The 26,156-nt window shown below is 47.0% G+C and overlaps 2 protein-coding genes across 3 annotated transcripts in view; both read right to left on the minus strand.

Moving 5' to 3' along the window:
• Positions 1-2,846: 2,846 nt before the first annotated feature.
• nop9 (NOP9 nucleolar protein) lies at positions 2,847-13,094 on the minus strand. 2 transcript variants are annotated; one of them, XM_030364408.1, is made up of 12 exons: positions 13,020-13,094; positions 12,392-12,651; positions 11,590-11,835; positions 10,941-11,117; positions 10,227-10,334; positions 9,789-9,930; positions 9,233-9,425; positions 8,899-9,039; positions 8,578-8,697; positions 6,501-6,713; positions 4,024-4,129; positions 2,847-3,080 (listed from the first exon to the last, which is right to left on the minus strand). In XM_030364408.1, exons 2-12 carry the CDS (start codon positions 12,642-12,644, stop codon positions 2,926-2,928), a joined length of 1,854 nt encoding a protein of 617 aa, XP_030220268.1. In that variant the 5' UTR covers positions 12,645-12,651; positions 13,020-13,094; the 3' UTR covers positions 2,847-2,925. The 2 variants fall into 2 exon arrangements, with proteins under 2 accessions (XP_030220268.1, XP_030220269.1); XM_030364409.1 differs by having other exon boundaries at positions 12,392-12,680; positions 13,020-13,077.
• Positions 13,095-18,610: 5,516 nt separating this feature from the next.
• The window catches only part of rem2 (RAS (RAD and GEM)-like GTP binding 2), a 31,702-nt gene continuing 24,156 nt past the window's right edge, over positions 18,611-26,156 (minus strand). The window contains exon 5 of the mRNA XM_030364114.1: positions 18,611-18,957. Within this exon, the coding sequence (XP_030219974.1) occupies positions 18,635-18,957 (323 nt within the window). The 3' untranslated portion in view covers positions 18,611-18,634. The remainder of the gene's footprint in view (positions 18,958-26,156) is intronic.

Raw genomic sequence — 26,156 nt, forward strand, 5'->3', positions numbered from 1 at the left:
GGTCCTGTGGGAGGGTTAGACAGCACAGACACAGGTCATTAATGAGTAGGGCCGGATAAGACGGTGAATACAGAGGCTGGTCATTAAGGAGCAGGTAGGGGTTAGACTGTACAGAGACAGGTCATTGAGGAGCAGGTAGGGGTCAGACAGTGTGTGCAGAGACGGGTCATTAAAGGTTGGATAGGTGATTTGCTTTTTTGGCCATTTTTGCAAAATTACTTGAAATCCTTATCATAACCCGCTTACAGCCACTGAGTTAGAAGTACTGACATGAAAATTAAACAAGTCAATCATCTGTGGAACGGGCAGGGCTCGAAAAACTCCAGCCAATCATTTCCATTGCCACCGAGTTGCATTGGACAGTAAGTACGTCAATCAAACGGTCGTACTGCACTCCCCCTCCCCCGCGCCCCGCGCGCGACCCCTTCGTGCAGTACTCGTGACCCAGAGCTCGTGACCCAGAGCAAGCTCCTGTTTGTTGTTATCCTGCGGTAGCTACTGGAACTAGTTAATCCACATTTGGACCTAGCAGTAGAAGACAATTTCCATGGCAGACAAGACGCCACCATCCCCACCACCACCACCACCACCAGCAAAGAGAAGGAAAACTCTTTTTCAGAGAGTAATTGATAATAAAAACGCTGAAAGAGAAAAACTGAAATCAAGAATAATCCTAAAAAACCGATGCTTGTGTGGCGGTTGACCTAGTTTCAAAGTTTATACCGTTTATACTCGGTAATACCGGTGTGGAGACGAGTGTATTACTCGGTGTGAAAATGTCCACACCGCGGCAACCCTAGTGAAAACCAGGACTTCCAATACAATTATATGAAACAAACATACATTTTCTAAAAATAGTAATGATTTATGTGACCGTTTAATGTTTATAACATCTGGTCCAACCATAGCAGCGAGAACGTATTCTCAGCAGGGGGTGCTGGGAAAAAAAACAACTCAGCCTGCACTAGACTCGCAACTCGTTACATTGATAAAAAAAGATGTATAGCAGCGCAGCTCAATTACACCAGTGCATGCATGCGCGCACAGTTGAAAATCGATCGTTCACATCCAGCTGCTCACAGAACAAGTTTAGCGCACCACCGCTACCCTCACACTTTTTCATATAACCTTTTTTCAGCACTAGGTCATATGAGCATTAAATAAATGCTGCGTCTCAAAATGCCTTGGACAGCAGCGAGGATGACTCGCTTTGCCACGGGCCGAAACAGTTCGGAGCGACCACAGCCAGAGCGAACACAGCGGGGCAGAGGAGTGTCAGGAATAGTCTTTGGTGTACACATCAGTAGGCTACGGCCTATTTGCACTACTGTTTAGTGGCAATGCAGTGTTTTATTCGATGCCTTTTTATTTTCGTATATTATTTCAATGAATACAATTTATTTATTCATAAAAAACGGATCTGGTCTTCAAATCTTTTTTCCAAATATAGGTCGTCTTACAATGGGGTTTGTGTTTATATTCGGACCAATACGGTACAGCGGGCGCTCACATGACGTTAAGCATTTCCTGGTGCATAATGTGACGCTTCAGAACCTAAAATCCCGTTTCTCCCCGTTGACACGACAACACATAACCGGCGTTTTCAGAAATCTCCACTTTGGCCGGAGTTTTTAGAAATGATCGTTTTCTGTGATAAGACAGGGCCTCGGACAGGGGTGTTGCATCACCCCCAGCACTCCTACTTCCCGTGGTACTGGGTGCAACTTACAGCTGAATGTAGTGCCATGTTGTTAAACGAAAACCTACGCTAGCCTGGCTCGCTCTCGCGCATCTCTGTTCGCGCTCGTGCATGATTGCGCGTCCAGGTACTTGGAATGGGTGGAGTCAGAGTCAGCGTTGAAGGAGAGGGGGTAGGACCATTTGAGTTGTGTATTTTCAAAATCTGCTGGCGTTTCGCAAACCACCTACCCAAACTTTAAGGAGCAGGTTAGGGGTCAGACAGTGTGTGCAGAGACGGGTCATTAAGGAGCAGGTTAGGGCGAGGGCATCTTGCTGACGGGCGCCCACTGACTGTTGATATTGGGGCATCAAACCCTGAACCTTCCATCTGGGAAACGAAGACCCTTACCACCAACGCAGCTTGCCCACTGCATCCATCCGTCAACGGACGACAGAAGGCGTGCCTGACGGATGGGGCAGTGGTATTTGCCGACGGAGCCACGATATGATTGGCTGACGGATCTGTTGCAGCCTGAAAAGTTACAATTTTCTCAACTTCTGAACGCAAGAGACGGAGCCGACGGAACAGACGGACCCACAATGCATTTCAGGATCGCCCCATACAAAGTCAATGAGATCCGTCAACGGACGGATGCAGGGGGCAAGGGGTGTAACCTGCAGTGTTATTAACCTCTTTTGCCCCCTCTCATCTGCCTACAATATCATCCCCCAGGGACGTTGTCAGTAGTACTCTGCTCATGGAGATTACTCATTAGGCCGTCTGGTTATATACAAGGGACATTTACGCTTCAAAAGATTCAAATTAAACAATGATTGCCTAATATCCCTAAATAGCTTGAGTCAGGAATGTGACGTAACCCCAAACACATTTCAGGGGAGCAAGGTTGGGCAACACTGCGCTTACAGGAAATCCGACTTGAAATTACCACTTTGAGATGGACCACTTTGTTCAATTCATGTTCCATGAATTGAATGACTAAGTTTTACTGAACCACTAAGTTCCTGATCATTTTAATTATCAGGAACTACTGTCAATCAGAACAGCGATTATACAAGCGATTAACAAAATACACTGGAAGACCAGGAGAGTCAAATGTCCCTTGGCTAAATGACTACACATTCAATAATAATACCAGAGAAAGTTATACATTTATGCAATTCCAATTTATTGGGAAAAATAAACATCCATACATCCATACACACGATCTCCATGAATTGACCACTTTAAGCAATAATATCGTTAAAAAGTTTGCGTTTCTTGGACTCCCCTGTCTGGATCTCCTTCCAGCGTGGACGGCGGCTCACAAAGTGGGACAGGGCGAAATTGGACCACACGTGACGTGCAAACTGGTCCGAACGCAGCCGGGTCTCGCTCGGAGCTGGGACGAGACGGAGTGGGAGAGGGCACAAACCAGGTTCATAATATAATAATATTAACTACTATTTAGAGTCGCTTACACACCAAAGTGTTAACTTGAATGTTAAGAGATATATGCACTCCTAAGACACTATGATACTTCGAATAATATTTTCTCCCAAATGGAATATTTATACATGATGTAGATATCTACATCATAGTTCTGAAACGATAGCTAGGTTTGTAAAAATAACTAGCCTAATTAATACCTAGCGAATGAACCACTTCTCACTCATGTCAGACAGAATAGCTAGCAATGTATCTACTTCTAACTATGGTAGAAAATGAAACTTCTATGTAAAAAAAGCAGCCCAAGGAAGTCGTCAAGTCAGACGGCCCACACTGTTTTTCCAGTTTGCGGTTCGGTAATGTTAGATCACTTGAGGGGGTTTGAAATTACTATGTGTTCATTTGAACAACATCTTCACTTTATAAAAATCACAGAATGGCACCAAATCTGTGACTTAATGCAGACCATACTCCGGGTCAAAATTTCAGAACCAAAAATGCAATGAACAGTGTAGAAACCGACCACGATACATATAGCGGCAACTAAACGCAGAATTACAATTCTAGCCAAGAGGTAAACAAAACGTCGGACCCAAATCACCATTTATGGGTTACCAGGTAAAGTCAACCTTGCATTCTGACTACACCCCCCCGATCTGAATGAAGCGAATGGAGACAGCGGAAAGCTGAACAGCAATATAGCCCCACCCAAAAAAAAAAAGTGTCTACCAGAAGTCTGCCATAAAACTTCTTTTTTTTTTTGTGGGTGGGAACTAACTCAAACAGGATTTTTTATTTTCCTTCCACATGAAATGGTACCGCGAGAACCTATAATATCTGTTGATCAATGTAATTGGGCGTGGCGTGTTCAATAAGGGGAGGGGAGTGCGCATTACCTAGCTCGGCGGCGATGCCTTCCCGCTGGCTGACCGAGGCGCTGTTCCAGGCTGCCTCCAGCAGGCGGCTGCCCGTCCTGGAGCAGGCGATCTGGACAAACTGGCCCTGGATCAGCAGGACCAGGTGGGGAAATTAACACATCGCCGTCAGGAATGGGTTGTGGTGCAGAAGATGCATCAAATACAAACACAAATGTAGTAACAATGGGAGACATTGGATATTTATATTATTTTTTCTCACAATTGATTAAGTCGCAGTGTGTGGCCCCTCCCAGTGAAGAGGTGGGCCTTTTAGAATGAAAGAACCATAGCTCGTCAGGCTTGGAGGGGTTTTCTGAAGGTCGATAGTAAGATTGTAAACACAGAGGTACAGCATTTCTTATTTGTAGAATATATCAGTTATAGGATGTGATTTTATAAGATTATAGTCAACATTATTGAAATCACAATCATTCAGAATTGATCATATATATATATATACAGGTTATATTAAGCCACAAGCTATTACTTGCTATTGCTACCCAATCCAACCCTGACCCAACCGGATTGGGCAGCGGCGTCACTGAGAGTCCCTCGAGTTTTCTGAACAATGCAAGGCTACGCCCATATGTGGAAATGTGTCCTGCCCAGCCATGGCTATACAGTTCATTCATTGCGAAACGTGAACTTAATATGTGGAAGGTCATAGGAGCCAGACGCTGATGAAGTCCATATAACCGTAGGTGTGCGTGTTTGATGATCAAGGACATGACAACGTAGGTAGGTGTGGCTGGAGATGAAATGTAACTGTGTGGTGGTGTTGGTGGCTAGTGCTAATGTGCAGGTAACCCTGAGTGGGCGTGGCTAGTGCTAATGGACAGGTAACCCTGAGTGGGCGTGGCTAGTGCTAATGGACAGGTAACCCTGAGTGGGCGTGGCTAGTGCTAATGGGCAGGTAACCCTGAGTGGGCGTGGCCAGTGCTAATGGACAGGTAGCCCTGAGTGGGTGTGGCTAGTAGGGATGGGGATCATTAATATTTATTGATATCGATACCATTTTCGATACTCCTTAACTATCCCGAGTCTTTATCGATACCACTACCGATACTTTTCGGTGGAAATACGACGCGTTTTTAGTGATGAGGAAAATATTTAGGAAATAAATAATTGCATTTTATATTAAATATGTAATTGAAAATGCAATTATACGCAGCACATCTTATACGCAGCACATATTTACTTTTTAAGATAACTAGCTTGTATGCTACCGAATACAACACCGATTTCACAATTGGATTACTATTTTTAACTGACGGGAGTAGCGACAATGTCTGTCTGTGCGATTACCGTTCGTACTTTGAGTGGATGATTAAGATGGCCCGTCTGTGGTGCGACAGGAGACGGAGGAGACAGTCGAAGGTACTGCATTTGGCCTTTATTGGATGCACAATGCTAATGTGCTTGGCCATTGAGGTTGTGCTCCCCCCTTTACAATAAATGATTTTCACCCTTTTCAGCCATCCTCGCGAGCAGTTAACCGCCAGACTTCACTTGTTTTACTTGAAATAGGCCTACATGTTTGCCATGACGCGACTTGAGGGACACAACATTACGTTACAGGACAAAAAAATAAAGAATGAGCTACGGGACTCGATAGTGGTATCGATTAGCCCAAACATTAACGATTTTCGAGTTTTGAAAAAAGTGGAACCGGGTCCTTCATAGAACCGGGTTTCGATCCCCATCCCTAGTGGCTAGTGCTAATGGACAGATAACCCTGAGTGGGCGTGGCTAGTGCTAATGGACAGGTTACCCTGAGTGGGCGTGGCTAGTGCTAATGGACAGATAACCCTGAGTGGGCGTGGCTAGTGCTAATGGACAGATAACCCTGAGTGGGCGTGGCTAGTGCTAATGGACAGGTAACCCTGAGTGGGCGTGGCTAGTGCTAATGGACAGGTAGTCCTGAGTGGGCGTGGCTAGTGCTAATGGACAGGTAACCCTGAGTGGGTGTGGCTAGTGCTAATGGACAGGTAGCCCTGAGTGGGCGTGGCTAGTGCTAATGGACAGGTAGCCCTGAGTGGGCGTGGCTAGTGCTAATGGACAGGTAGCCCTGAGTGGGCGTGGCTAGTGCTAATGGACAGGTAACCCTGAATGGGCGTGGCTAGTGCTAATGGACAGGTGACCCTGAGTGGGCATGGCTAGTGCTAATGGACAGGTGACCCTGAGTGGGCGTGGCTAGTGCTAATGGACAGGTGACCCTGGGTTGGCCTGGCTAGTGCTAATGGGGTGACCCTGAGTGGACGTGGCTGATGATAAAGGACATGTAACCCTAGGTGGGTGTGGCCGACGATAAAGGACATGTTACACTGTGTGGGCGTGGCTGATGTTCAGGACATGTGACCCCGAATGGGCGTGGCTGATGGTAAAGGACATGTGACCCGAGGTGGAATGGCTTGCGAAAAAGACGTGACCATAGATGGACGTGGCTGGTCTCGTACCTCCATCCTGCGTAGGATCTTGCCCCGCCCCTTGTCGCTGGACAGGGTGATCAGCGCCTGCATCACGTGGCTGCCGGCCGGGTCGGAGCTGAGGGTGGCGAGGTCGGCGGGGGCCAGGGCCCGAAGGCTGCCCATCAGCAGGGAGCGGTCCTGGAACCGGGCCAGCGCCTGCACCAGCCGGGACCCGTGGTAGCAGATGGAGGATAGGGGGACCTAGTTAGGACACACACACACACACACACACACACACACACACACACACACACACACACACACACACACACACACACACACACACACACACACACACACACACACACACACACACACACATTAACCAAGAGGGCAGGGCAGGCACCAGCAGGAAAGAGATAGGGGTAAAGAAGAAAGCAAGCTAGAAAGAATGAGAGAAAGATAAGGATCAAATCAAAACAAAAAAATAAATAAGGGATTTAAGGGGACAAATAAATATAAGGCCTGAATTAAAGACGTTTAAAGTTATCAAGTCGTCCCATTCCAATGTCAACGACAAGCAAACTAAAAAGGCTGATGCATAAAGATATGAATGAACTGATGAGTCATCGTCCGTTTTGGCGGTTGCATTGGGATAACAAATACACTTGAGTAAAGAGTAGTAGGCTATCTGCCTGTGTTAAGTAGGGAGGGATGGTTATGCAACGAAATGTAATGCATGCCCCTACATTTCTTTTCTTCTAATAGCAGCTATCATGAAACGAGGAAAGAACCTAGCATCCCTTTTTGCCCAAGTATACAAAAAAGTGAGTGGAACAAGGTATTGAGAGAGCTGAGGAGCAGGAAGAGCCAGGAGGCATGTGATGAAAGTGAGGGCCCTGACACAGAGGGAAATTCCAGAGTGAGAAGGAAGAAGAGGGTGAGGAGGAAGAAAACATACAGAGGCAGAGAGAGGACCAGCCGGAGGTACAGCAAGTTGATCCATGTGGATCAAGTACTGCAATCAGGTTTGTGATGAAGGTTATTTCTGTTTGCAAAGCAGTGCAATTATAATTTCATTGTAGGCCTACTGTGTATCCTTAAAATTTTGCTTTCTGTGTGTAAACTCAATTTTTGTGCCATTATTGCTCTAACCTTTCTCTTTTTAAGCATATACTAAGTTGGCCTACATCTTGCATTACATGCAGATATACATGCAGAAGCAAATACATGTTGTAGTTGTGCGCTAGGTTTACTGTACATCTTTCTACAGATATCAGCAAGTCCAAGAATGATGTACCAGTACAGGGGGACAGAAAACAGAGCTTCAGGCCAAACTGATATAATCTTCGTCCATGGCTTGAGTATTCTTTCGTAATGGACTCTACATATCGCTATGCGCGTAGACATTTTAGCACACTAGATGCCCAGACACTGTTTCGATTCAACACCAGGGTTTAGAATCTGAGATAAAGAAGCAACTAAGAGAGATGCAGGGTTTTCAGTTCATGCAAAGTCTGAACAACACAAGTGTGCAATGATAGCATGGAGGGATTACCAAAGAGCTGTAAAAACTAAAAAAAAAAAAAAAAAAAGCCGGGCGTACATTAAAACAGGTGGGGAAGTGCTGTTACTTACAGCTACACAAAACATGCAGAGTGGTTAAGTAAAACAGCCATACAGTACAGTTGAGTAGTTTGTTTTAATGAGGGATGTTTTCTTTGAGCTATTTAGACTGTGCAAGATTGCTGTAACCCTTCCTGTAAGCTCAGCCTATTTTTTTCACATTGTTGGCACACTGTATTTATACCATGTACTGTATTTTTAATTTTTTTCTCTTGCACTCTTGTACAAAACAAATGTTTATATGATTTTGATGATTTAGGGCATAAGCTCCATCTAATTTAAGATAGTTTGACAGAAAAATACAGACTGGTAAAGTTATAAACTCTTTTACTAATTAATGTTTGATGATTTTGAATTAAAAGCCTTATTTTGTGCCCCTCTGTTTAAACACTGGCCCCTCCTTGGGCCCCCTAGGATTATTTCTCTAGAGCCGTCACTGCTGATGAATTATTTCACTGATGACTGAGGGGAATGAGAAAGACAGCTACAGCGGTGATACCTCTTTCTTTAGATCGCCCTCTGCTGTCTCAGAGGCGTAGTACACCTCGTGGGTGAGGAGCGAGAGGAAGAGGGGGAGGCAGCAGGCCTGTCTGGTGGCGGGTTCCTCACAGTGAAACGCCTGTTGGGAGGAAAATGCAACACAACCACACACCATTCAATTCACTTTCAATTCAATTTGATTGAGTGGAATAGCAAACTAACCTCCAAACTAAGGTCAGAAATCAAAGAGGTCGTAAGGTCATTTGGTCGCCTCGTCCCGAGAATGCGCAGACAAAAGCTTTGTCCAAACAAATGCTTAACTTTAGTACTAGACACTTACACTGAGGAGGTGCTGCATCAGCTCGCCTTGCTTCTGCCCACTCTCTGCACAGCTGTCGGCCAATTGGACGATTACGCCCATGTGACCCGTAGCCAAGATGGGCTCCAGGCCCTCGTTGAGCTCGTCAAACACCTTTGAGAACTGTAGAAGAAGAAAAATAGATTGAGATAAAGGCAGGACCTACAATGGTCGTCCTCTGTGCTCAATCAGTGCAAGAAAGGCATTAACAACGCCACGGTGAGGGGTTTGATTCCCACCTGGGACCACCCATGCAAAGAATGTAACCACTGGACTTGTCATGCCGCATGGCACCCTATGGCGTCATCATGCCTACCACTTTGAGATTGGCCGAGGCCGCCACCAGCCTCTGGACGGGGAAGTTGGCGATCTTGTGGAGGGCCAGGTCCACCAGGTGGCCCCGCAGGTGGTCCCTGTAGAGCTGCCGCAGCAGGGCCTTGGAGGAGAGCTTGAAGACCACCTCCAGGAGGCGGCTGGATGCCTGGTCCTTCAGGAACACCAGCAGAGGGCTGCGGGGGGAGGGTGAGAAGAGGAGATAAGGTTCATCACATACAAGGTTGGTTGTGTGTCATTGTTGGCAGTTCAGGATTCAAATGAGTCACCTAGAAAAAGATCTTTCCTTGAACCCCGGGGGAGAGGGTTTATGTCCATCGTAAAATAAAATGACGTTTAAGTTTTAGAAGCTTAAATCATTAGTATGCCAGTGCAGTGATAGATTTTAATTAAGTCGAAGCTGTTGGATAAAAAAAGTATTATAGAAACCAGATCTATGAAAAAGAACCATGTCCCTAGGAGGATTATCGTATGCTCTGACACCCGTTACCAGTGTAAAACAAGCCGTATGAACCAGTTCCAATGGGCCCGGGGCTCACCTGGTTCCCGGCGCGGCACTGCGGGTGCCTAGGTACTCTGCGATGCCTGCCAGGAGCTTCCTGCAGAGCTTGGGTCGCTTCCTGTGGGCCACGGTCAGCATGATCTGGAACACCACACTGGCCACCGTGTCCGCCACACTCACTGCAGACAGACAGACAGACAGACAGACTCAGGACACGTCTGTAGCCTCAATCAGACCCATCAGGTCATGATGACAACAGCAGCCCTCCCATTTATATACGAACAGCCACAGGGGTCGACGATATTATGTTATAAGATGTGCATTAAAAAGAAAAGCCTGAAAAATGTATCAGGCTACGTGTCTTCCATTTTTGGGCATCTACCGATTCTACAAACTACACCGCTGATGTTTTCTTCGTCATAATTATTATTCTCCTTCTGTCTCCCTAGAAGGAACATGGCCAATCAGGACTCACCGTTGACGTTGGTCATCAGCTCCTCCGTCAGACTTTTGAACTCGTACCAGAACGACACGGGAGCCTCGAAGTCCATGAGCAGCGGGGGGCCGGGCTTCCCCTTCGCTCCTGCCGTGAGGGAGGAATCCAGACAAGACTAAACGTATTAAAAAATAACCAGGCAAGTGGCTGTTCTGTGCTATGAGTTATGAGTTATTAATCCTCTTGCCCTGCAATCCTCCCCTGGCGCCATCTCCTCCCACCTCACTACAAACTCCCTGACAGTATCTATAAATATTTTATTGCCTTTTTTTAAACGTTCTTGTCCCGGGGCTCTGAAGACAGACCGGTGGGCCGAAGGAGAGGGACGACCTCCCATGAGGCAGAGCACCGCAGGTCAGAAGGAAAATACACAACACCAAGTGGGTCCCGTGTTGCGGCCTTCCATTCTGATTGATATTTCCCATTTGTCAGTTACTGTTGAACATTTGTAACGCCAATTCACCTGGCACCACACCATAAACCTAGAGGGGTGTCCATCCCGTCAGATCCTTGGCACCCCACAGCTTTATAGTGGGGGCCCGAACCGATGACGCAAGGATTGGAATATGAACGCTCTGGATGGTACGCGTGATGACCGCAGAGACTCTGGTCGGCCGTCATACGTTTAAGCATACGTACGACGGTCAAGGTAAAACAGTCCTACACAGGACGGTCCACTTCTACGCTGTGTACCTGGGCGCGTGTCGATGCGGGGTGGGGGCACGCAGCCCGCCAGCACGTGCAGCAGCGTGCGGACGGCGTGCGAGCCGTACAGGTGCTTTATGAACTCCACGGGGTCCTGCCTGACCGCAGCGCTCAGCAGTAACACTTGGCTCTCCAGGGCGCCGGCCTCAACCTCTTCTGGTGAGTCTGGAGCGAAAGCGAGGGAGGATGTCAACCGGACATGCATTTTTTTTGTGTTGAATTAAAAAAGACAATTACATTGAGTACACGTTGTTAAAAATGAATGAGCAGGTATGGGAAACTTCCTCTAGGATGCAGGCAGGTTGACTGCGGGCACTGGCAATCAAACCAAGAACTTCTGGGAGTCTAACAACTTAGTAGTAGCTAAGAAACTATCCATCTCAAATAGTACCCAAGCTAGAAGAGTTGCAGCTTTCTCCAAAAAAAACGCTACAGAGAAAGGGGTCCGCTTTAACATCTCAGCCTCGATCAGAACTCTAGCGCCTAGGGACTCTGCCTCCCTGCCAAAGGGTTATGGGTTCGAACCCCTACCTGCTCATGAGGGAGACACATCTTACTTGATTGTCAGTCACTTTGGATAAAAGCTTCTAAAAATTCAAATATCCAGCATGACCTCACAGAAGGGACATAACCTCACCTGTCCAGCGACACATCTGTCTGAGCGCACTCTCCACCACATGACCCGCACAGCGGTCACACGACATTGCCTTGTAAGCTGCCGACTCCTCCTCCTTCCCTGTCCACAGCTCAGCTAGCACCGCCCCCACTTGGTCCAGGCTGGCCAATGGCATGAGCTGCTGCAGCGTGACACTCCCCGTCTTGTCCATGGCCACCACCTTAGCCTTGCCCTTCACCTCTGCCAGCACGTTCTCCACAAACATCCCTGTGGGTGAGATACAGCGAGGGTATGATGTATAACCTGTGTTCAACAGTTGGTACATTTTTTATATGAAACACATTAGATGTAGTTTAAGGCACAAATGTGGGAGTAACGCTTTAATACAAGTTACTACAAAGACTACAACAAATACATATTTTAAAAGGATTTTTAATTCGTTATTTTCTCGTTTGATTTACACTGCTATTCTGATGCTGTCACATTTGAATGTCCTCTACTGTGGTTAATAAGGATATTGTATCATTAATTTGTTGAACATCTCACTGAAAAAACGTATTTTGAAAGAAAGTTACACATACTTGGACTAAGTGCAATTATCAAGTTTCCAGACAGGTTCAAATTTAGCTGATTAATTGATCCTGTTTGTTTTGTGACTTGTCGCCTCTGATATCAGTCTCGGTACATCGCATTTATCAAGAGATCAAAACAATTGACTTGACAACCGATGATTGATCAAGGGAAGCTCAATATATATGTAGATAGAGTACTCATCCACAATCTTTCCGCTCAAACTTTATACAAATTTCAGCTACCATCTCACCTCTTTCTTCGTCGTCCTCAAAGGCCTGCCCGAGTCTATCTCCAACCCGTCGGAAGTAGCCCACACTCAGGGCGTCTAGGCCCTTCCACTCTCCACTGCGCTGCTTAGTCTCCTTCTCCCCGGCTCCACCTTGCTCCGCCGCACCCTGGAGCCTGCTCTTCTTCTGGTCGTCTTCTCCAACTCCATCTTCAGAGGGATGTTGTCTCCGGTTGCCTCCCTTCTCCCACGGCTTCTTGTCCTCTTTCTGCAGCATCTTGAAACTTTCCCCAAACCGTTGTCATGAGAACCTCTTTGTGATTAAGTTTAAAACAGAATCATTCAAGTCAAAAACATAGTAGGCGGCGGTCCGCTGCAAACTGAGCGATATGTGTACGTTTGATTGTAATGAACTATTGACTAATTTACTGATTATCACCGATCTTTAGATTACTTTGAGCATGTGTTGAGAAGAGTGGTGCAACGATACAGTACAAGATCACATAGCTAGAATATGGTCAATTCCACTGCAATGTATGACATGCAACAATACGGAGACGAACTTTTATTTAACATCCAAAAGTGACCCCTATTCGTAATAGAAATCCAATAGGTCAACACAATTTGAAGAAAATGAACCAGCGTAACTCACCAAAACAAGCCCAACTCACGTGTGAAATCAAAGCACAGCGTTCTGCCGACGCAGAGTGATGACGTAGGCAACGAAACGTCGTGTCAAAGCGATCTTCGAAAGTATGGCTTTTTTAACAAGATTAATAATAATAATAATAATAATAATAATAATAATAATAATAATCATAAATTCTTAAACGTATGAATATTATGTAAGAAATATTATTATTTATAATACTATACATTTGATAAGGGGTAGTCCTGCTTGTATTTTTATTTTTGGAAATGCCAAACGGATTTTAAAATATTTGAGAAATATTATTCCCCACAGGATTGTTTCTTCATTTGAGGGCACCAAAAAACACCCACTCGAGCATCCCAGCAACCACGCAGGCACCCTAGCAACGCTTCATCAACCAGCCACAGCACCCTAGTAACCATTGAATGTTGTTGAATAAGAGGCTAGAGATGCAGTGTGGCGAAATTATACAAACAGTGAATGTCACGACAGTTGTTATTTTAGAGCATGTTGTTAAAAATATATATAATCCTTTGTGGTTAAATAACCTTTACAATTTTTATTTGTGCTTAACCTAATGCTTTAGCCTAAAAAAAATAATATATGTATATTATAAAATACAAAGACGGCATTTTGCGGCAGTTTAATTCGACTGAAAGGGTGTCTTGTTTTAATTATAAGTGGGTATCTCAACACAAGTCTATGCGTCACCTTTGCAAACCCAACCCGGCCTCTAGAGGGCAGTCTTGCGTAAAGACTCTTAACAGCGAGTTTTTAACAGGGTCATATAATTCAGAACTTTACTTACCTGTACTTATTGAATGTTTGCTAAAAATGTTTTTTAAGTTTTGAATTCTAATCATGATTTTAAATCTATGTGAAATCCTACCCCGAACCAGCACACGTCCAACTTTCCCAGACATTCATACTTACTTTGCATTTGCATTGTGAAAAAACTTTTTTTCTCAGCTCATTGCATTCCCCTTTGGAAGGAAAGTCAATGATACTCTTCGTGAAGAATAGCCTATTGAATGTGATTATTATATTCAACCTTTAAAAATCAAAACACTGGCATATAAATAGTAATACGTGACGCACACGCACGCACGCAGGCAGGCAGGCAGGCAGGCGCACACACACACACACACACACACACACACACACACACACACACACACACACACACACACACACACACACACACACACACACACACACACACACACACACACACACACACGGAACACCTGGCATAGCTGTCGTCCTTTGATCCGCTATTAATCCACATTAGCAAAATTTCATGGAAACGACTCCGGGGGTGTTCACACAGTAATCGCTTTGACCTGCTCCTCTTACCTCTCTGGTCGACAGGGCAACCAATCAACCAATCAAAAGCGAAGCCGGGTTTGAGTGAGTCTGGCTTCGGATTCTTTATGGATTGGTTGTTATCATTTCTCTCAGAATATATGAATATGTGTGTCTGCTGTTCCCCGCAGATACGGAGCGGGAGATGGCGGTGACCTTTTTGGGGAGGTAACAACGAAAACAAATCACCCAGACTCAGGGGGAATCGAACGGAAGTCTAGCTTTAACGTCGACGAATCGTCGCAGCATGCTCTAGGGCCTGGCCATCCACATCAGTACACACACACACACACACACACACACACACACACACACACACACACACACACACACACACACACACACACACACACACACACACACACACACACACACACACACACACACACGGAGTGTGTCCACCTGGGGTGGTTCACCCTGCAGACTATTTAGAGTATTAAAGTATTAGCTTGAACACACATACACAAGCACACACATTCAAACACCTGCTGGGGAAATATAGAGTTAATTAGTTATGCACAGTGATCACTGAAAATGGAAACATGGTTATAGCCAACACCTTTTTCGGGCGTATTGTGTCGTTTTTTTCTTCCATCCCTTTCATCACTTGTGTATCTCATTGGTATTCAGAAACTATTAATTGGCTCGGTCTTATTCCTACTTTATTCCTAATTCATTTAAGGTTTCACATAATGTCACACACATCCCGAGCTGCCATGTTGGTGGGCTTCACCATTAAAACAGGAATGATAACAAATGGTAATTCTAGAATGTCTGGTACCGCACTGGTGGTTTTGAACTTATTTTATGGAACTTCAGATCACATGATTGAAACTATCCTACAGCTTGCCCAAGGCCATTAGATCAGAGTGCTGCTTGATGTTTTCAGTAAATGAATGAACTGATCCAAGGAGGTTGGGAATTTGAAGCTGTAAAAGGGTGTAACCAAACAATGTTATTTTGGGTTGTGTAGTGGGAGAAACAAAGCCCCCTGAGTCATAGAAGGTATTTGCCCTATTTGCACATATCCAAATATATATTTTATACTTATATGTGTGTGTGTGTGTGTGTGTGTGTGTGTGTGTGTGTGTGTGTGTGTGCGTGTTTATTTATTCCTGATAGAATTGTCTGATATCTCATGGAGCCTCCTCCTGACTAATTCTTGAGCATCAGGAGAGCGTTTGCTGTGTTCAACGCAATGGTCAAATATTCCCACCAAAAGTCAGAACCATCGTTTGACTGACAATAAATCCCCCCATAACTGCCTGTGTGTCACCTTTCGTTGCGAGTCATTTTTGGAAATATTTCCATCTCTCCCCCGCCTGCACTCTATCAGGGTCGACTCCTGTGGACCTCCGGAGAAAGGAAGAAATGTACAGGAAGAGCGGAAAAACACTTCAACAGCCTGCAATCTCGGAAATATCCAAACAAATATAGGACAATGGGGAAGCCAAAGAACACTGGGACTCCCGGTCTCCGTGACAACCGTCTCCAGGCAACCGGCGTTCCTCAAAGCGTTTATCTAACCCCATCTCTCGCTAACCCCATCTCTCTCTCTCCTCCCCTCGCTCTGTCTCTTTTTATGGCGTCAGTCTTTGCGTTCTCCGTCTCAAATGTGCGGTGGTGTATTTCCACCTGTAATGATTAACCTCTTTGTCTGCTGGTCTTAAGAGGCTGACCCCTAGGAGCTAGCTCAAGGGCAGGTCAGTATCACAAAAAAGCCGGACAAGCCCTGCTAAGTACTACATTTAAGCATGTCGACTTTGTCGAGTGATTCAAACTAAGGTAATTTAGCAGAGGCTTTTATCCAAACTGACCTATGGATTCAGATACAAGTCACCAAGGAGCACGTAAGTTGGGAAACCCTGTTCCCTTCAGCTGGGAATCTAACACCCTAGCGACTACTAGACCATGGAGCAGCCTAGCGATTAAGCTACCCAGCCTCCTATGTTAAGAGGTAAGGATTATTCATGGTAACCTTTATAGAAGCCTTTATCACACATCTGCCTGAAACGGCTTCACACACCCTGACTTGAGCACACATACCCTCCCCCTTAAGTCCTTGTAAGGGCATGGTTAAAACCTAGTTGGAAGGGGAAAAACACCTTGAGAAAGAAAACAGAGGGATCCCTCCTTCCAGGAATGGTTAGGAACGCAGAATGTGCCACACAAAGCAGCAGTAGAATCCTACAAGCATACACGTTGTAGCATTAAAACGAGAATAAGAGAGGCATAAACATGAATTCTGTTTATTTCTCCATGGGGATTGTCTGTTGATGTATATGTTAATTAGTTATTGGTACAGACAGTAAACCATTTCAAACAAAGTAAAAAAAAATCGAATGAAAATGCAAATAACACTTATGCTTCATCGCATTCCAGTGACAACTCGTCATCGCGTAATAACCCTCTTAACAAGATAAAATAACTAGTTTATTCATGAATTCATTAATTCATGACCACAGAGGAAAAACAAGGACGAGACACCCGTTAACCACGTCAAAATACAAATTGATTTCCCCTCGGAAAGAGAGAGTGCTCAGTCAACGGCGACAGACGCAGATGTGTGTCAGACATGAGCCTCCGAAGCGTTCTCAAGCCTACTTTAACGGTATTCGTGTCGTTCAGTTGGGCCTCACAAAGCAACGCTACTAACACGGTATTGTCAGCCAAGAAAATAAAAGCGAAGAAAATCAAATGAACCAATGGGAATAAGACAAACAAGAAACAGCCACAGGTAGTTAAGGTTTTGTTTTGTAAATATTATTGTCCAACTTTTTGTCCAGTTTTCAGTCGGCGAAGACAGTTTGAACCGGTCGTAACCGGTTGATATAATCATTACCTAATGGCGTTTCATTTATTTCGTTATTTTCTTTTTTAAAACCTCGCTCTAAAATCCATATTTTCTCACTTAAAGGGATCTTCTTGTGATTGCAGGCTCACAAAGCAGCGCTACACGGCATCGATCCGGCACCTCGCGTTTCAAGTCCCAGGTGAAGGTGCTCAGGGGAGGGGGGAGAGTTCGGTGGTGGTGTGGGGGGGGTGGGGGCAGTGTTCGATGTCCGAAACCATCAGCCGTGACATGCTAGCCTCATTTTTGGGGTGAATCTCCTGAAAAACAGTCTGTGCAATGTCGGGTCTGATCGCATTGAGCGTGAAATGAGAATTGATCACGGATTGCGTCGTGAATTGCGAAAACTGTTCGGGTTCGCTGTGGTAGTTAGCCGCTGCCAGCACTGCCGGTCCGCCTTTAGTGCCTCTCAAAAAGCATCTCTGTTTGGGTCGATAGGGTCGTCTCTTCACTCTCTAAAGTTGTGTACTAGCGGGGGGATAGCATGCTATCACCGAGAGACACCTAGCGTAGAACTACGTTAGATGGCTATCAGCTCTCTACACAATCCGAGTCACAGGGGTGCGTGTGCACGTGTGAATTGGTTTCTCCAGATTCTCTCTCCCCGTCGCTGCCATTTTGTCCCCATAATCTGTCCATTCAGCTGCTTGATGAGACTCACCTCCTGCTCCCTTTCTCCTGCTATTTAACATCATCAGGGCTAACAGCAGACTGCAGTTCATCGAAAATGGCATCAGGGCTTATTCTACCGATCCCCTGGCTCCTACTGGGCTTCTCTTTGTCCCTCTATTAATGAACCTCTCTGTCCTTCTGCTGTTATCTAATTGCTGGACTTGGACTTGACTTTTTTTAGCACAGCTCAGACCAATTTCTTCTGTTTCTCTCTCTCTCTTTCTCTTTCCCCTTGCAGCTCTTGAATCTCTTCTCGTCTCCCTCCTCCTTCCCCCCCTACTCCCCCTCAAACTGTCCTCCCTTTCTCCCTCTGATTCATCCATTTTTCCTCCCTCCCTCCCTCCCTGTCCTCCCCTCCTCTCATGGTCTTAGTCCAGTGTGTGTGATGTATATGACTCGCCGTGTTCAAAAATAGGCCTACGTACGTATGTGGGTCCCCTGTATGCGTGTTTGTGTGAGTGTACTATGCATACAAAGCCATGGATGCATGTACGTACGTATGCACATACGTAAGTATGCATTGATGCATGTATGTGTTAATGTATGTACATATACATGCATGCCTGTGAGTATATGCATGAATTGTGTGCGTGTGTGTGCGTGTGTGTGTGTGTGTGTGTGTGTGTGTGTGTGTGGGTCTGTGTTCCTGTGGGTCATTTGTTCCTGCACGCCGCACGGTGAGGAGGGTGGGGTGGGGGGGGGGGGGGGGGGGGGGGGGGGGGGGGTGTCACAGGGCGCTCAGGTCATGGCAGGACCGTGACTTCTGCCGCAGGATCTTACTGCCGCGCTGGCGGCTCATCTCGCGGTAGCGGCCGCGGTCGCGGTCGCGGCCGTACGAGCGCGGCACCAGGCCCGCCAGGAAGCGCTTGGCCTTGCTGGTCAGGCTCTCCCTGCGGCCCGAGCCGGGGTCCCCGTCGGTCCAGCCGGGCCCCACGCAGTCGCCCCGGGCGGCCCGCACCACGCTCTCCAGCAGCTCCCCGGTGCCGTGGTCCAGGGAGGCGGACAGCTCCAGGTAGAGGCAGTCGAACATCATGGCGCTGGAGTGGGCCTCTGGGGAGACAAAGGAGGAGGGGGTTTCAATGCTGCCATGGTGGTCCGTTGAACACGTTCTTCTGATGCAAGAGAAGGAGGAGGAGAAGGGAGAGGTGGGGGAGGAGAGACGGAGACGAGGACAGGCACGAGAGGAGGATGGGGGGAGGAGGAGGAGAGGGAGGAGGAAGAGACAAGGGAAGATGGGTATAGGGGGGAGGAGGTAGAGAGGAAGCAGGAGGAGATGGAGAGAAAATAAGAATATGACATTTTTTAAAAGAGAGAGAGAAGGAAGAGGTGAAAGGAGCAGGAGAAAATGGTAGAAGAAAACCAAGAAAAAGAGGAGGAGAGGGAGCAGGAGGCTGAGAAGCACATGTTGTATCAGGATCTTCTTAACTGATACAGGAAGAAGACAATAATATGCAGAGGAGGAGGAGGAGAAGAGGAGTAGGGCGAGGAGGAGTAGGAGTAGAATGTAGAATGTCATGAGAGGTTCTGCAAATAGCCATTAGTCTCTGGACTCCCTCACAATACACCAGAGATTAACATATTGGGTGACCTCACCCATCTAAAAATAGATGCAGAGATAGGGAGAGACAGACAGAGAGATAGAGACAGAGACAGAGTGAGCGAGAGTTAGAGAGAGAGAGAGAGAGAGAGAGACACCGAAAACAGTGGGAGAGACAGAGAGACACAGACAGACAGAGAGAAGGGGGACAGAGAGAGAGAGAGAGAAAAACTAAAGGTGAGCGTCCACACTGGGTGAGGTATAATCTATAATCTTGTCAGATGGTCCAAATGGCAAAAGCTCTTTTCCCCTAACTGTGATTTCACCGGATAAGGGAAAATAATAACTGCCACTGTGGGGCGGACATTTTGTCCTGAACAGACTGTCCACCCAGCTGGTCAGAAGGGTGGAGGCCAAACCAACACACAACACATGATACTACAGTATGTTGAGAGCATGTCAGGCCAAGCTCGACATTTTTTATATATTTTTTTCATTCTCTCTAGTAGCGACGGAAAGACCAAAAACACTGTTATTACAATTGTCCAGTGTATAAAAAGAGTCCCTGAATCCAGCGTGGACATGGGGTCACAACCAGAAAGGAAGCAGCTGCTGGGAGCAACTAACGAGGCAAGACCGGCAAAACTAAACCAGAAGCACTTTCACCATGTCCCATCAGCATCACCCATCACTCCGCATTCAAGCATCCATCCATCACCTCATCCATCCATCCATCACCTCATTCATCCATCCATCACCTCATTCATCCATCCATCACCTCATTCATCCATCCATCACCTCATTCATCCATCCATCACCTCATTCATCCATCCATCACCTCATTCATCCATCCATCACCTCATTCATTCATCCATCACCTCATTCATCCATCCATCACCTCATTCATCCATCCATCACCTCATTCATTCATCCATCACCTCATTCATCCATCCATCACCTCATCCATCCATCCATCACCTCATCCATCCATCCATCACCTCATTCATTCATCCATCACCTCATTCATCCATCCATCACCTCATTCATTCATCCATCACCTCATTCATCCATCCATCACCTCATTCATTCATCCATCACCTCATTCCTCCATCCATCACCTCATTCATTCATCCATCACCTCATTCATTCATCCGTTGGATTGTACAGGCTGTGGAAGAATAGAATAGAATAGAATAGAAAGCTTTATTGTCATTGTACAAGTACAACGAAATTCAATGAGAAGAAGAAGAAGAAGTGGAGAAGTTCAACTGCACCAGAACGGAGGGAGGAGGAGGAGAGATGATGAAGAGGGGAAGTGAAGGCAAATGAACAGAAGGAGAGAGGAGAGGAGACAGTGAACAGATGAGGAGAGAGGAGAGGAGACAGTGAACAGATGAGGAGAGAAGAAGAGAGGAGACAGTGAACAGAGGAGGAGAGGAGAAGAGAGGAGACAGTGAACAGATGAGGAGAGAGGAGAGGAGACAGTGAACAGAGGAGGAGAGGAGAAGAGAGGAGACAGTGAACAGAGGAGGAGAGGAGAAGAGAGGAGACAGTGAACAGATGAGGAGAGAGGAGAGGAGACAGTGAACAGAGGAGGAGAGGAGAAGAGAGGAGACAGTGAACAGATGAGGAGAGGAGAGAGGAGACAGTGAACAGATGAGGAGAGAAGAGAGGAGACAGTGAACAGAGGAGGAGAGGAGAAGAGAGGAGACAGTGAACAGAGGAGGAGAGAAGAGAGGAGACAGTGAACAGATGAGGAGAGGAGAAGAGAGGAGACAGTGAACAGAGGAGGAGAGGAGAAGAGAGGAGACAGTGAACAGATGAGGAGAGAAGAGAGGAGACAGTGAACAGAGGAGGAGAGGAGAAGAGAGGAGACAGTGAACAGATGAGGAGAGGAGAAGAGAGGAGACAGTGAACAGAGGAGGAGAGGAGAAGAGAGGAGACAGTGAACAGAGGAGGAGAGGAGAAGAGAGGAGACAGTGAACAGATGAGGAGAGAAGAGAGGAGACAGTGAAGAGATGAGGAGAGAAGAGAGGAGACAGGTGAACAGATGAGGAGAGAAGAGAGGAGACAGTGAACAGAGGAGGAGAGGAGAGAGGAGACAGTGAACAGAGGAGGAGAGAAGAGAGGAGACAGTGAACAGAGGAGGAGAGGAGAAGAGAGGAGACAGTGAACAGAGGAGGAGAGGAGATAAGAGGAGACAGTGAACAGATGAGGAGAGGAGAAGAGAGGAGACAGTGAACAGAGGAGGAGAGGAGATAAGAGGAGACAGTGAACAGAGGAGGAGAGGAGAAGAGAGGAGACAGAGGACCAGAAGGAGAGAGGAGAATAGGAGAATAGGAGGATAGGAGAATAGGAGAAAGAGGACAGAAGGAGAGCGAATTGGGGAGAAGAGAGGATAAGGTGAACAGAAGGAGAGGAGAAGAGAAGAAAGGAGAAGAGTAGGAGACGATAAAAATTGATTGGTCTAGTTTTTCTAATCGTTTCAGTACAAATACCAAATACTTTCAGCCAAATGCAGGTATTTGGTTCAGGAATAATTTAAAATGATTATATATATATGTATAATTGGATTTTATTTTTACACAAAATAGTCTAGACTCACTTCTTGGTCACCCCCACGAGACTAGTCTAGACTCACTCCTGGGTCAACCCTACTAGACAAGTCTAGACTTACTCCAAGGTCAACCCTACTAGACAAGTCTAGACTCACTCCTGGGTCAACCATTCTTGACAAATCTAGACCAATGTGGAGAAGAGGTGAGAGGAGAGGAGAGGAGAGGAGAGGAGAGGAGAGGAGAGGAGAGCGAGGAGAGGAGAGGAGACGGGTGAAAGGTGGAGGGGGAGGGGGAGGAGATGAGGACATGTCAGGTGCCGCTGAAAGCTGTGGAGTCAGCAGGTACGGAAGTCCTGACACACCAGGGGCTGACAGGAGGTGGAAGGGAGGGGGAGATAGAGGGAGAGAGGTAGGGAGAGAGGGAGAGAGAGAGAGAAAGAGAGAGAGTGAGAGAATTTAAATAGACATTTGAGAGCATGGAAGGACACAAACATGGAAAAGAGAGGGAGGACAAGAGAGAAAAGAGAAAACAACAAGCAGAGAGAGAGAGAGAGAGAGAGAGAGAGAGAGAGAGAGAGAGAGAGAGAGGGGGGAGAAAGAGGGAATGAGAGAAAGAAAGAGACAGAGACAGAGTGAGTGAGTGAGTGAGTGAGTGAGTGAGTGAGTGAGTGAGTGAGTGAGTGAGTGAGTGAGTGAGTGAGTGAGTGAGTGAGTGAGTGAGTGAGTGAGACTGGGAGCAGGCCCTCACTCCCACTCAGACAGTGATATGTGTTTGGCCCCGGGAATGAGCGGGCGAGAGACTTCAACTAAGTGAGAGAGAAATCGAAGGAGAGCAAGAAACCACGACACAAGACGGGCGAGTGACTCAGAGAGAGGGCGATCCAGATAGAGAGGGAGGGGGGAGCCATGAGAGGTGGGAAATAAAAGTGTCAGAGGGGACACCATTACCGTGCATCAATGACCCCTGACGCCTCTGTGTGGACAGGACCACTGACAGGAAGTCCATGCGGGTCCACTTCCTCCCTCACCCGCCCTCGAAATGCTGATCAGTAACGCGCAACGCTCTGTTAGACATGGCGCCGGATACAAGCGGGAGACGTAGATATAAATATATCGACATGTAAATATAGGCGTATCCATGCCCTGCGCGGCGGTATTACAATACTGCTGACCGCGTGCTGCTTCCTGATCCATGAGGAGAGAAAATGCTGAATAGAGGTATGGTAGATATCTCTCTCCCTCTGGTATGATCCCTCCTTCTCTCTTCTCTTCCCCCGGTATCATCTCTCCGTCTCTCTCTCCTCCTCTTTCCCTCCCTCTCATATGAAACCTCCTTCTACCTCTTACTCTCCTCTTTCCCTCCCTCTGGTATCATCCCTCCTTCTCCTCTTTCCCTCCCTTTCGTATGATCCCTCCTTCTCTCTCCTCCTCTTTCCTATCCGCCTCTCCTCACACCTCCTTCTCGTCTCTCCTTTCTCCTCCTCTCTTCTCTCCTCTCATTTCATCTCCTCACCTCTCTCCTCTCCTCACCTGCCCACCCCCTACGTTTCTCTTCTGTTCTCTCCGTTCCATCTCTCCTTTCCTCTCCTCTCTTCCTCTTTGCTTCCTTCCTCGTACCTCCTCTCCTCTCTCGATGTCTTCCTTCCTTTAATCGGTCAACTGAACCTCTCCATACCCCCTCCTGTTCCCTTTACACGCAAACACACACTTTTACACACACACACACACACACACACACACACACACACACACACACACACACACACACAAACCCTGACATACAAAAATACACACACACACACACACACACACACACACACACACACACACACACACACAAACCCTGACATATAAAACACACACACACACACACACACACACACACACACACACACACACACACACACACACACACACACACACACACACACACACACACACACACACACACACACACACACACACACACACACACAATCCTGGCCTGAACTCCCAATGTCCTGACCAGCGTCAGAGCGGACAACAGCCGTATGCCACGACCGCTGCCACCGCCCCCGAGGTGGAGAACAAAGCTCAACCAAAACAACATATTTTGACCCCCGTATCATCCAGCTACAAGCACAACAGGCAGGTTAAGACACACACACACGCATACAGACCAACACACACACACAGGCGGGTCAACGCCCACACACACACAAGTACACAAACACATACACACAGGCGGGTCAACGCACACAGACACACAGACACACACACCACACACAGACACGCGGGTAAACACACACAGGCAGGGCAACACTCTCACACACACATAAACAAATGGGCAGGTAACACACACACACACACACACACACACACACATACAGACATCACACACACATCACACACACCCGAACACACTATATCTGCACCCCCTGCCATTTGACTCTTTTCCCTCCCTCCATCTCTCCTCTCTCCTCTGTCCATCCTGTGTTCCTCGCCCCCTCCTTATCGTGCCCGACCACACGCAGTGCAAGCACACACAAGAGGGAGACCAGGCCTGTGTGTTCCTGTCTGTGTGTGTTTGTGTGTTGGTGTATGCCTGTAGCTGTGTGTGTTTGTGTGTTCCTGTGTGGGCCTGTGTTCCTGTGGGTGTGTGTGTTGGGGGTGTTAGCCTGTGTGTGTGTTTGTGTGCCTAGGTGTGTGTATATGTGTGCCTGTGTGTGTGTATCTACGCATGCATTTGTGCACAATTGTTGTGTATTGCTCTCCTGCATTCAAAGGATTTTTTGCTTCACGATGTGGCATACATCTGTTGACCCACACACACACACATACACACACAGGCATCAATCCATCCATGCGAGGGAAAGATACTGACAAGAGGGGGCCGCCCTGACAGAGTGAGATAATCCACCATGAGACATGGTATCTTCCAGAACACACACACACACACACACACACACACACAGACTCTCACACACACACACACACACACACACACACACACACACACACACACACACACACACACACACACACACACACACACACACACACACACACACACACACACACACACACACAAACAAACACAAACTCATATACACACACGCTCACACAGAGGCATGGGGCAGCAGAGACTCCGAGAGACGGATCGCTGTGCTGTGTCCACAGAGCAGCAGAGCAGGCCGGGCTCCCTACCCGGGGCGGTGTCACCCGACCGATAGCCTTCGCGGGGAACAGTCCGAGCCCCCGAGACGCTAACTTGTCTGCATATGCAAATGTAGCATCGCTGCTCGGCAGAGCTGGGGTACAGCGCTAAAGCTGTGGAGCTCGATTCACTGTACTCCGTCTCAGCTCCCTTCCCTCTTCAAACCATTTGACTCTATAGTTTTAACTGTTTTAGGAGTCTGTACTTTTCGTTTTTTTTCCATTTCTGTAAAGGCTTACTTCCAGTTGAAAAGAACAGACTGAGAAGCCGATACCGCACAACCTTCCACCACAGTCGGGGATCCAGAACCTTTTGTTTTAAGAAACAAACCATTAAAAATGCAAGACGCCATGACGCCGTCAAGAAGTACGTCACCACATGCTCCAACATAACAACACAATTCTTAGGTCTACCACAGAGAACAAAAATAAATCATGGCATTAATTCTCAGTCTATTTCTCTGGTGTGACACGCAGAAAGCTCCGGCGTACCGCGGCGGTCTGACCTCTGTGAAACAGGGACACAGAGGAGCACGGAGCCCCGGGTTTGCAGATGTAAATAATGCATGTTGTTGTTCAGCCACCAGGGGCCGTCTCACAGCGTCTGCGCGGCGGGGGAGCCGCCAGCCATCGACCCCAGCAAACCCTGAAGTCAGCCCCCTCCGAAAACCCTTCCTCCAGCGTTGGGGGGTCCATGCTGATTTAGTAAGGGGTTGGTTCAAGGCGTGCCTAGAATACCCCGGGGAGCGCAAGACTAATGCACTCTGGACTCACAGAATGTGTTTACACAAAATTAACAGACTTGTTTTGGTTGCTATTTATTCATTTAGCGGACGATCACATTGATGTTATTCGGGGCTATGTCGGGAAAGAGCAGCTAGGTTGTTGAGCATGGCAGTCCCGCTCAAGGATGCCTACAGTTGGACCTAGACTGGGGATTGAACCCATGGTGTTTTCGGC

Source organism: Gadus morhua, chromosome 8, assembly GCF_902167405.1.
Source record: "Gadus morhua chromosome 8, gadMor3.0, whole genome shotgun sequence".
NCBI classification, from domain to species: Eukaryota; Metazoa; Chordata; class Actinopteri; order Gadiformes; family Gadidae; genus Gadus; species Gadus morhua.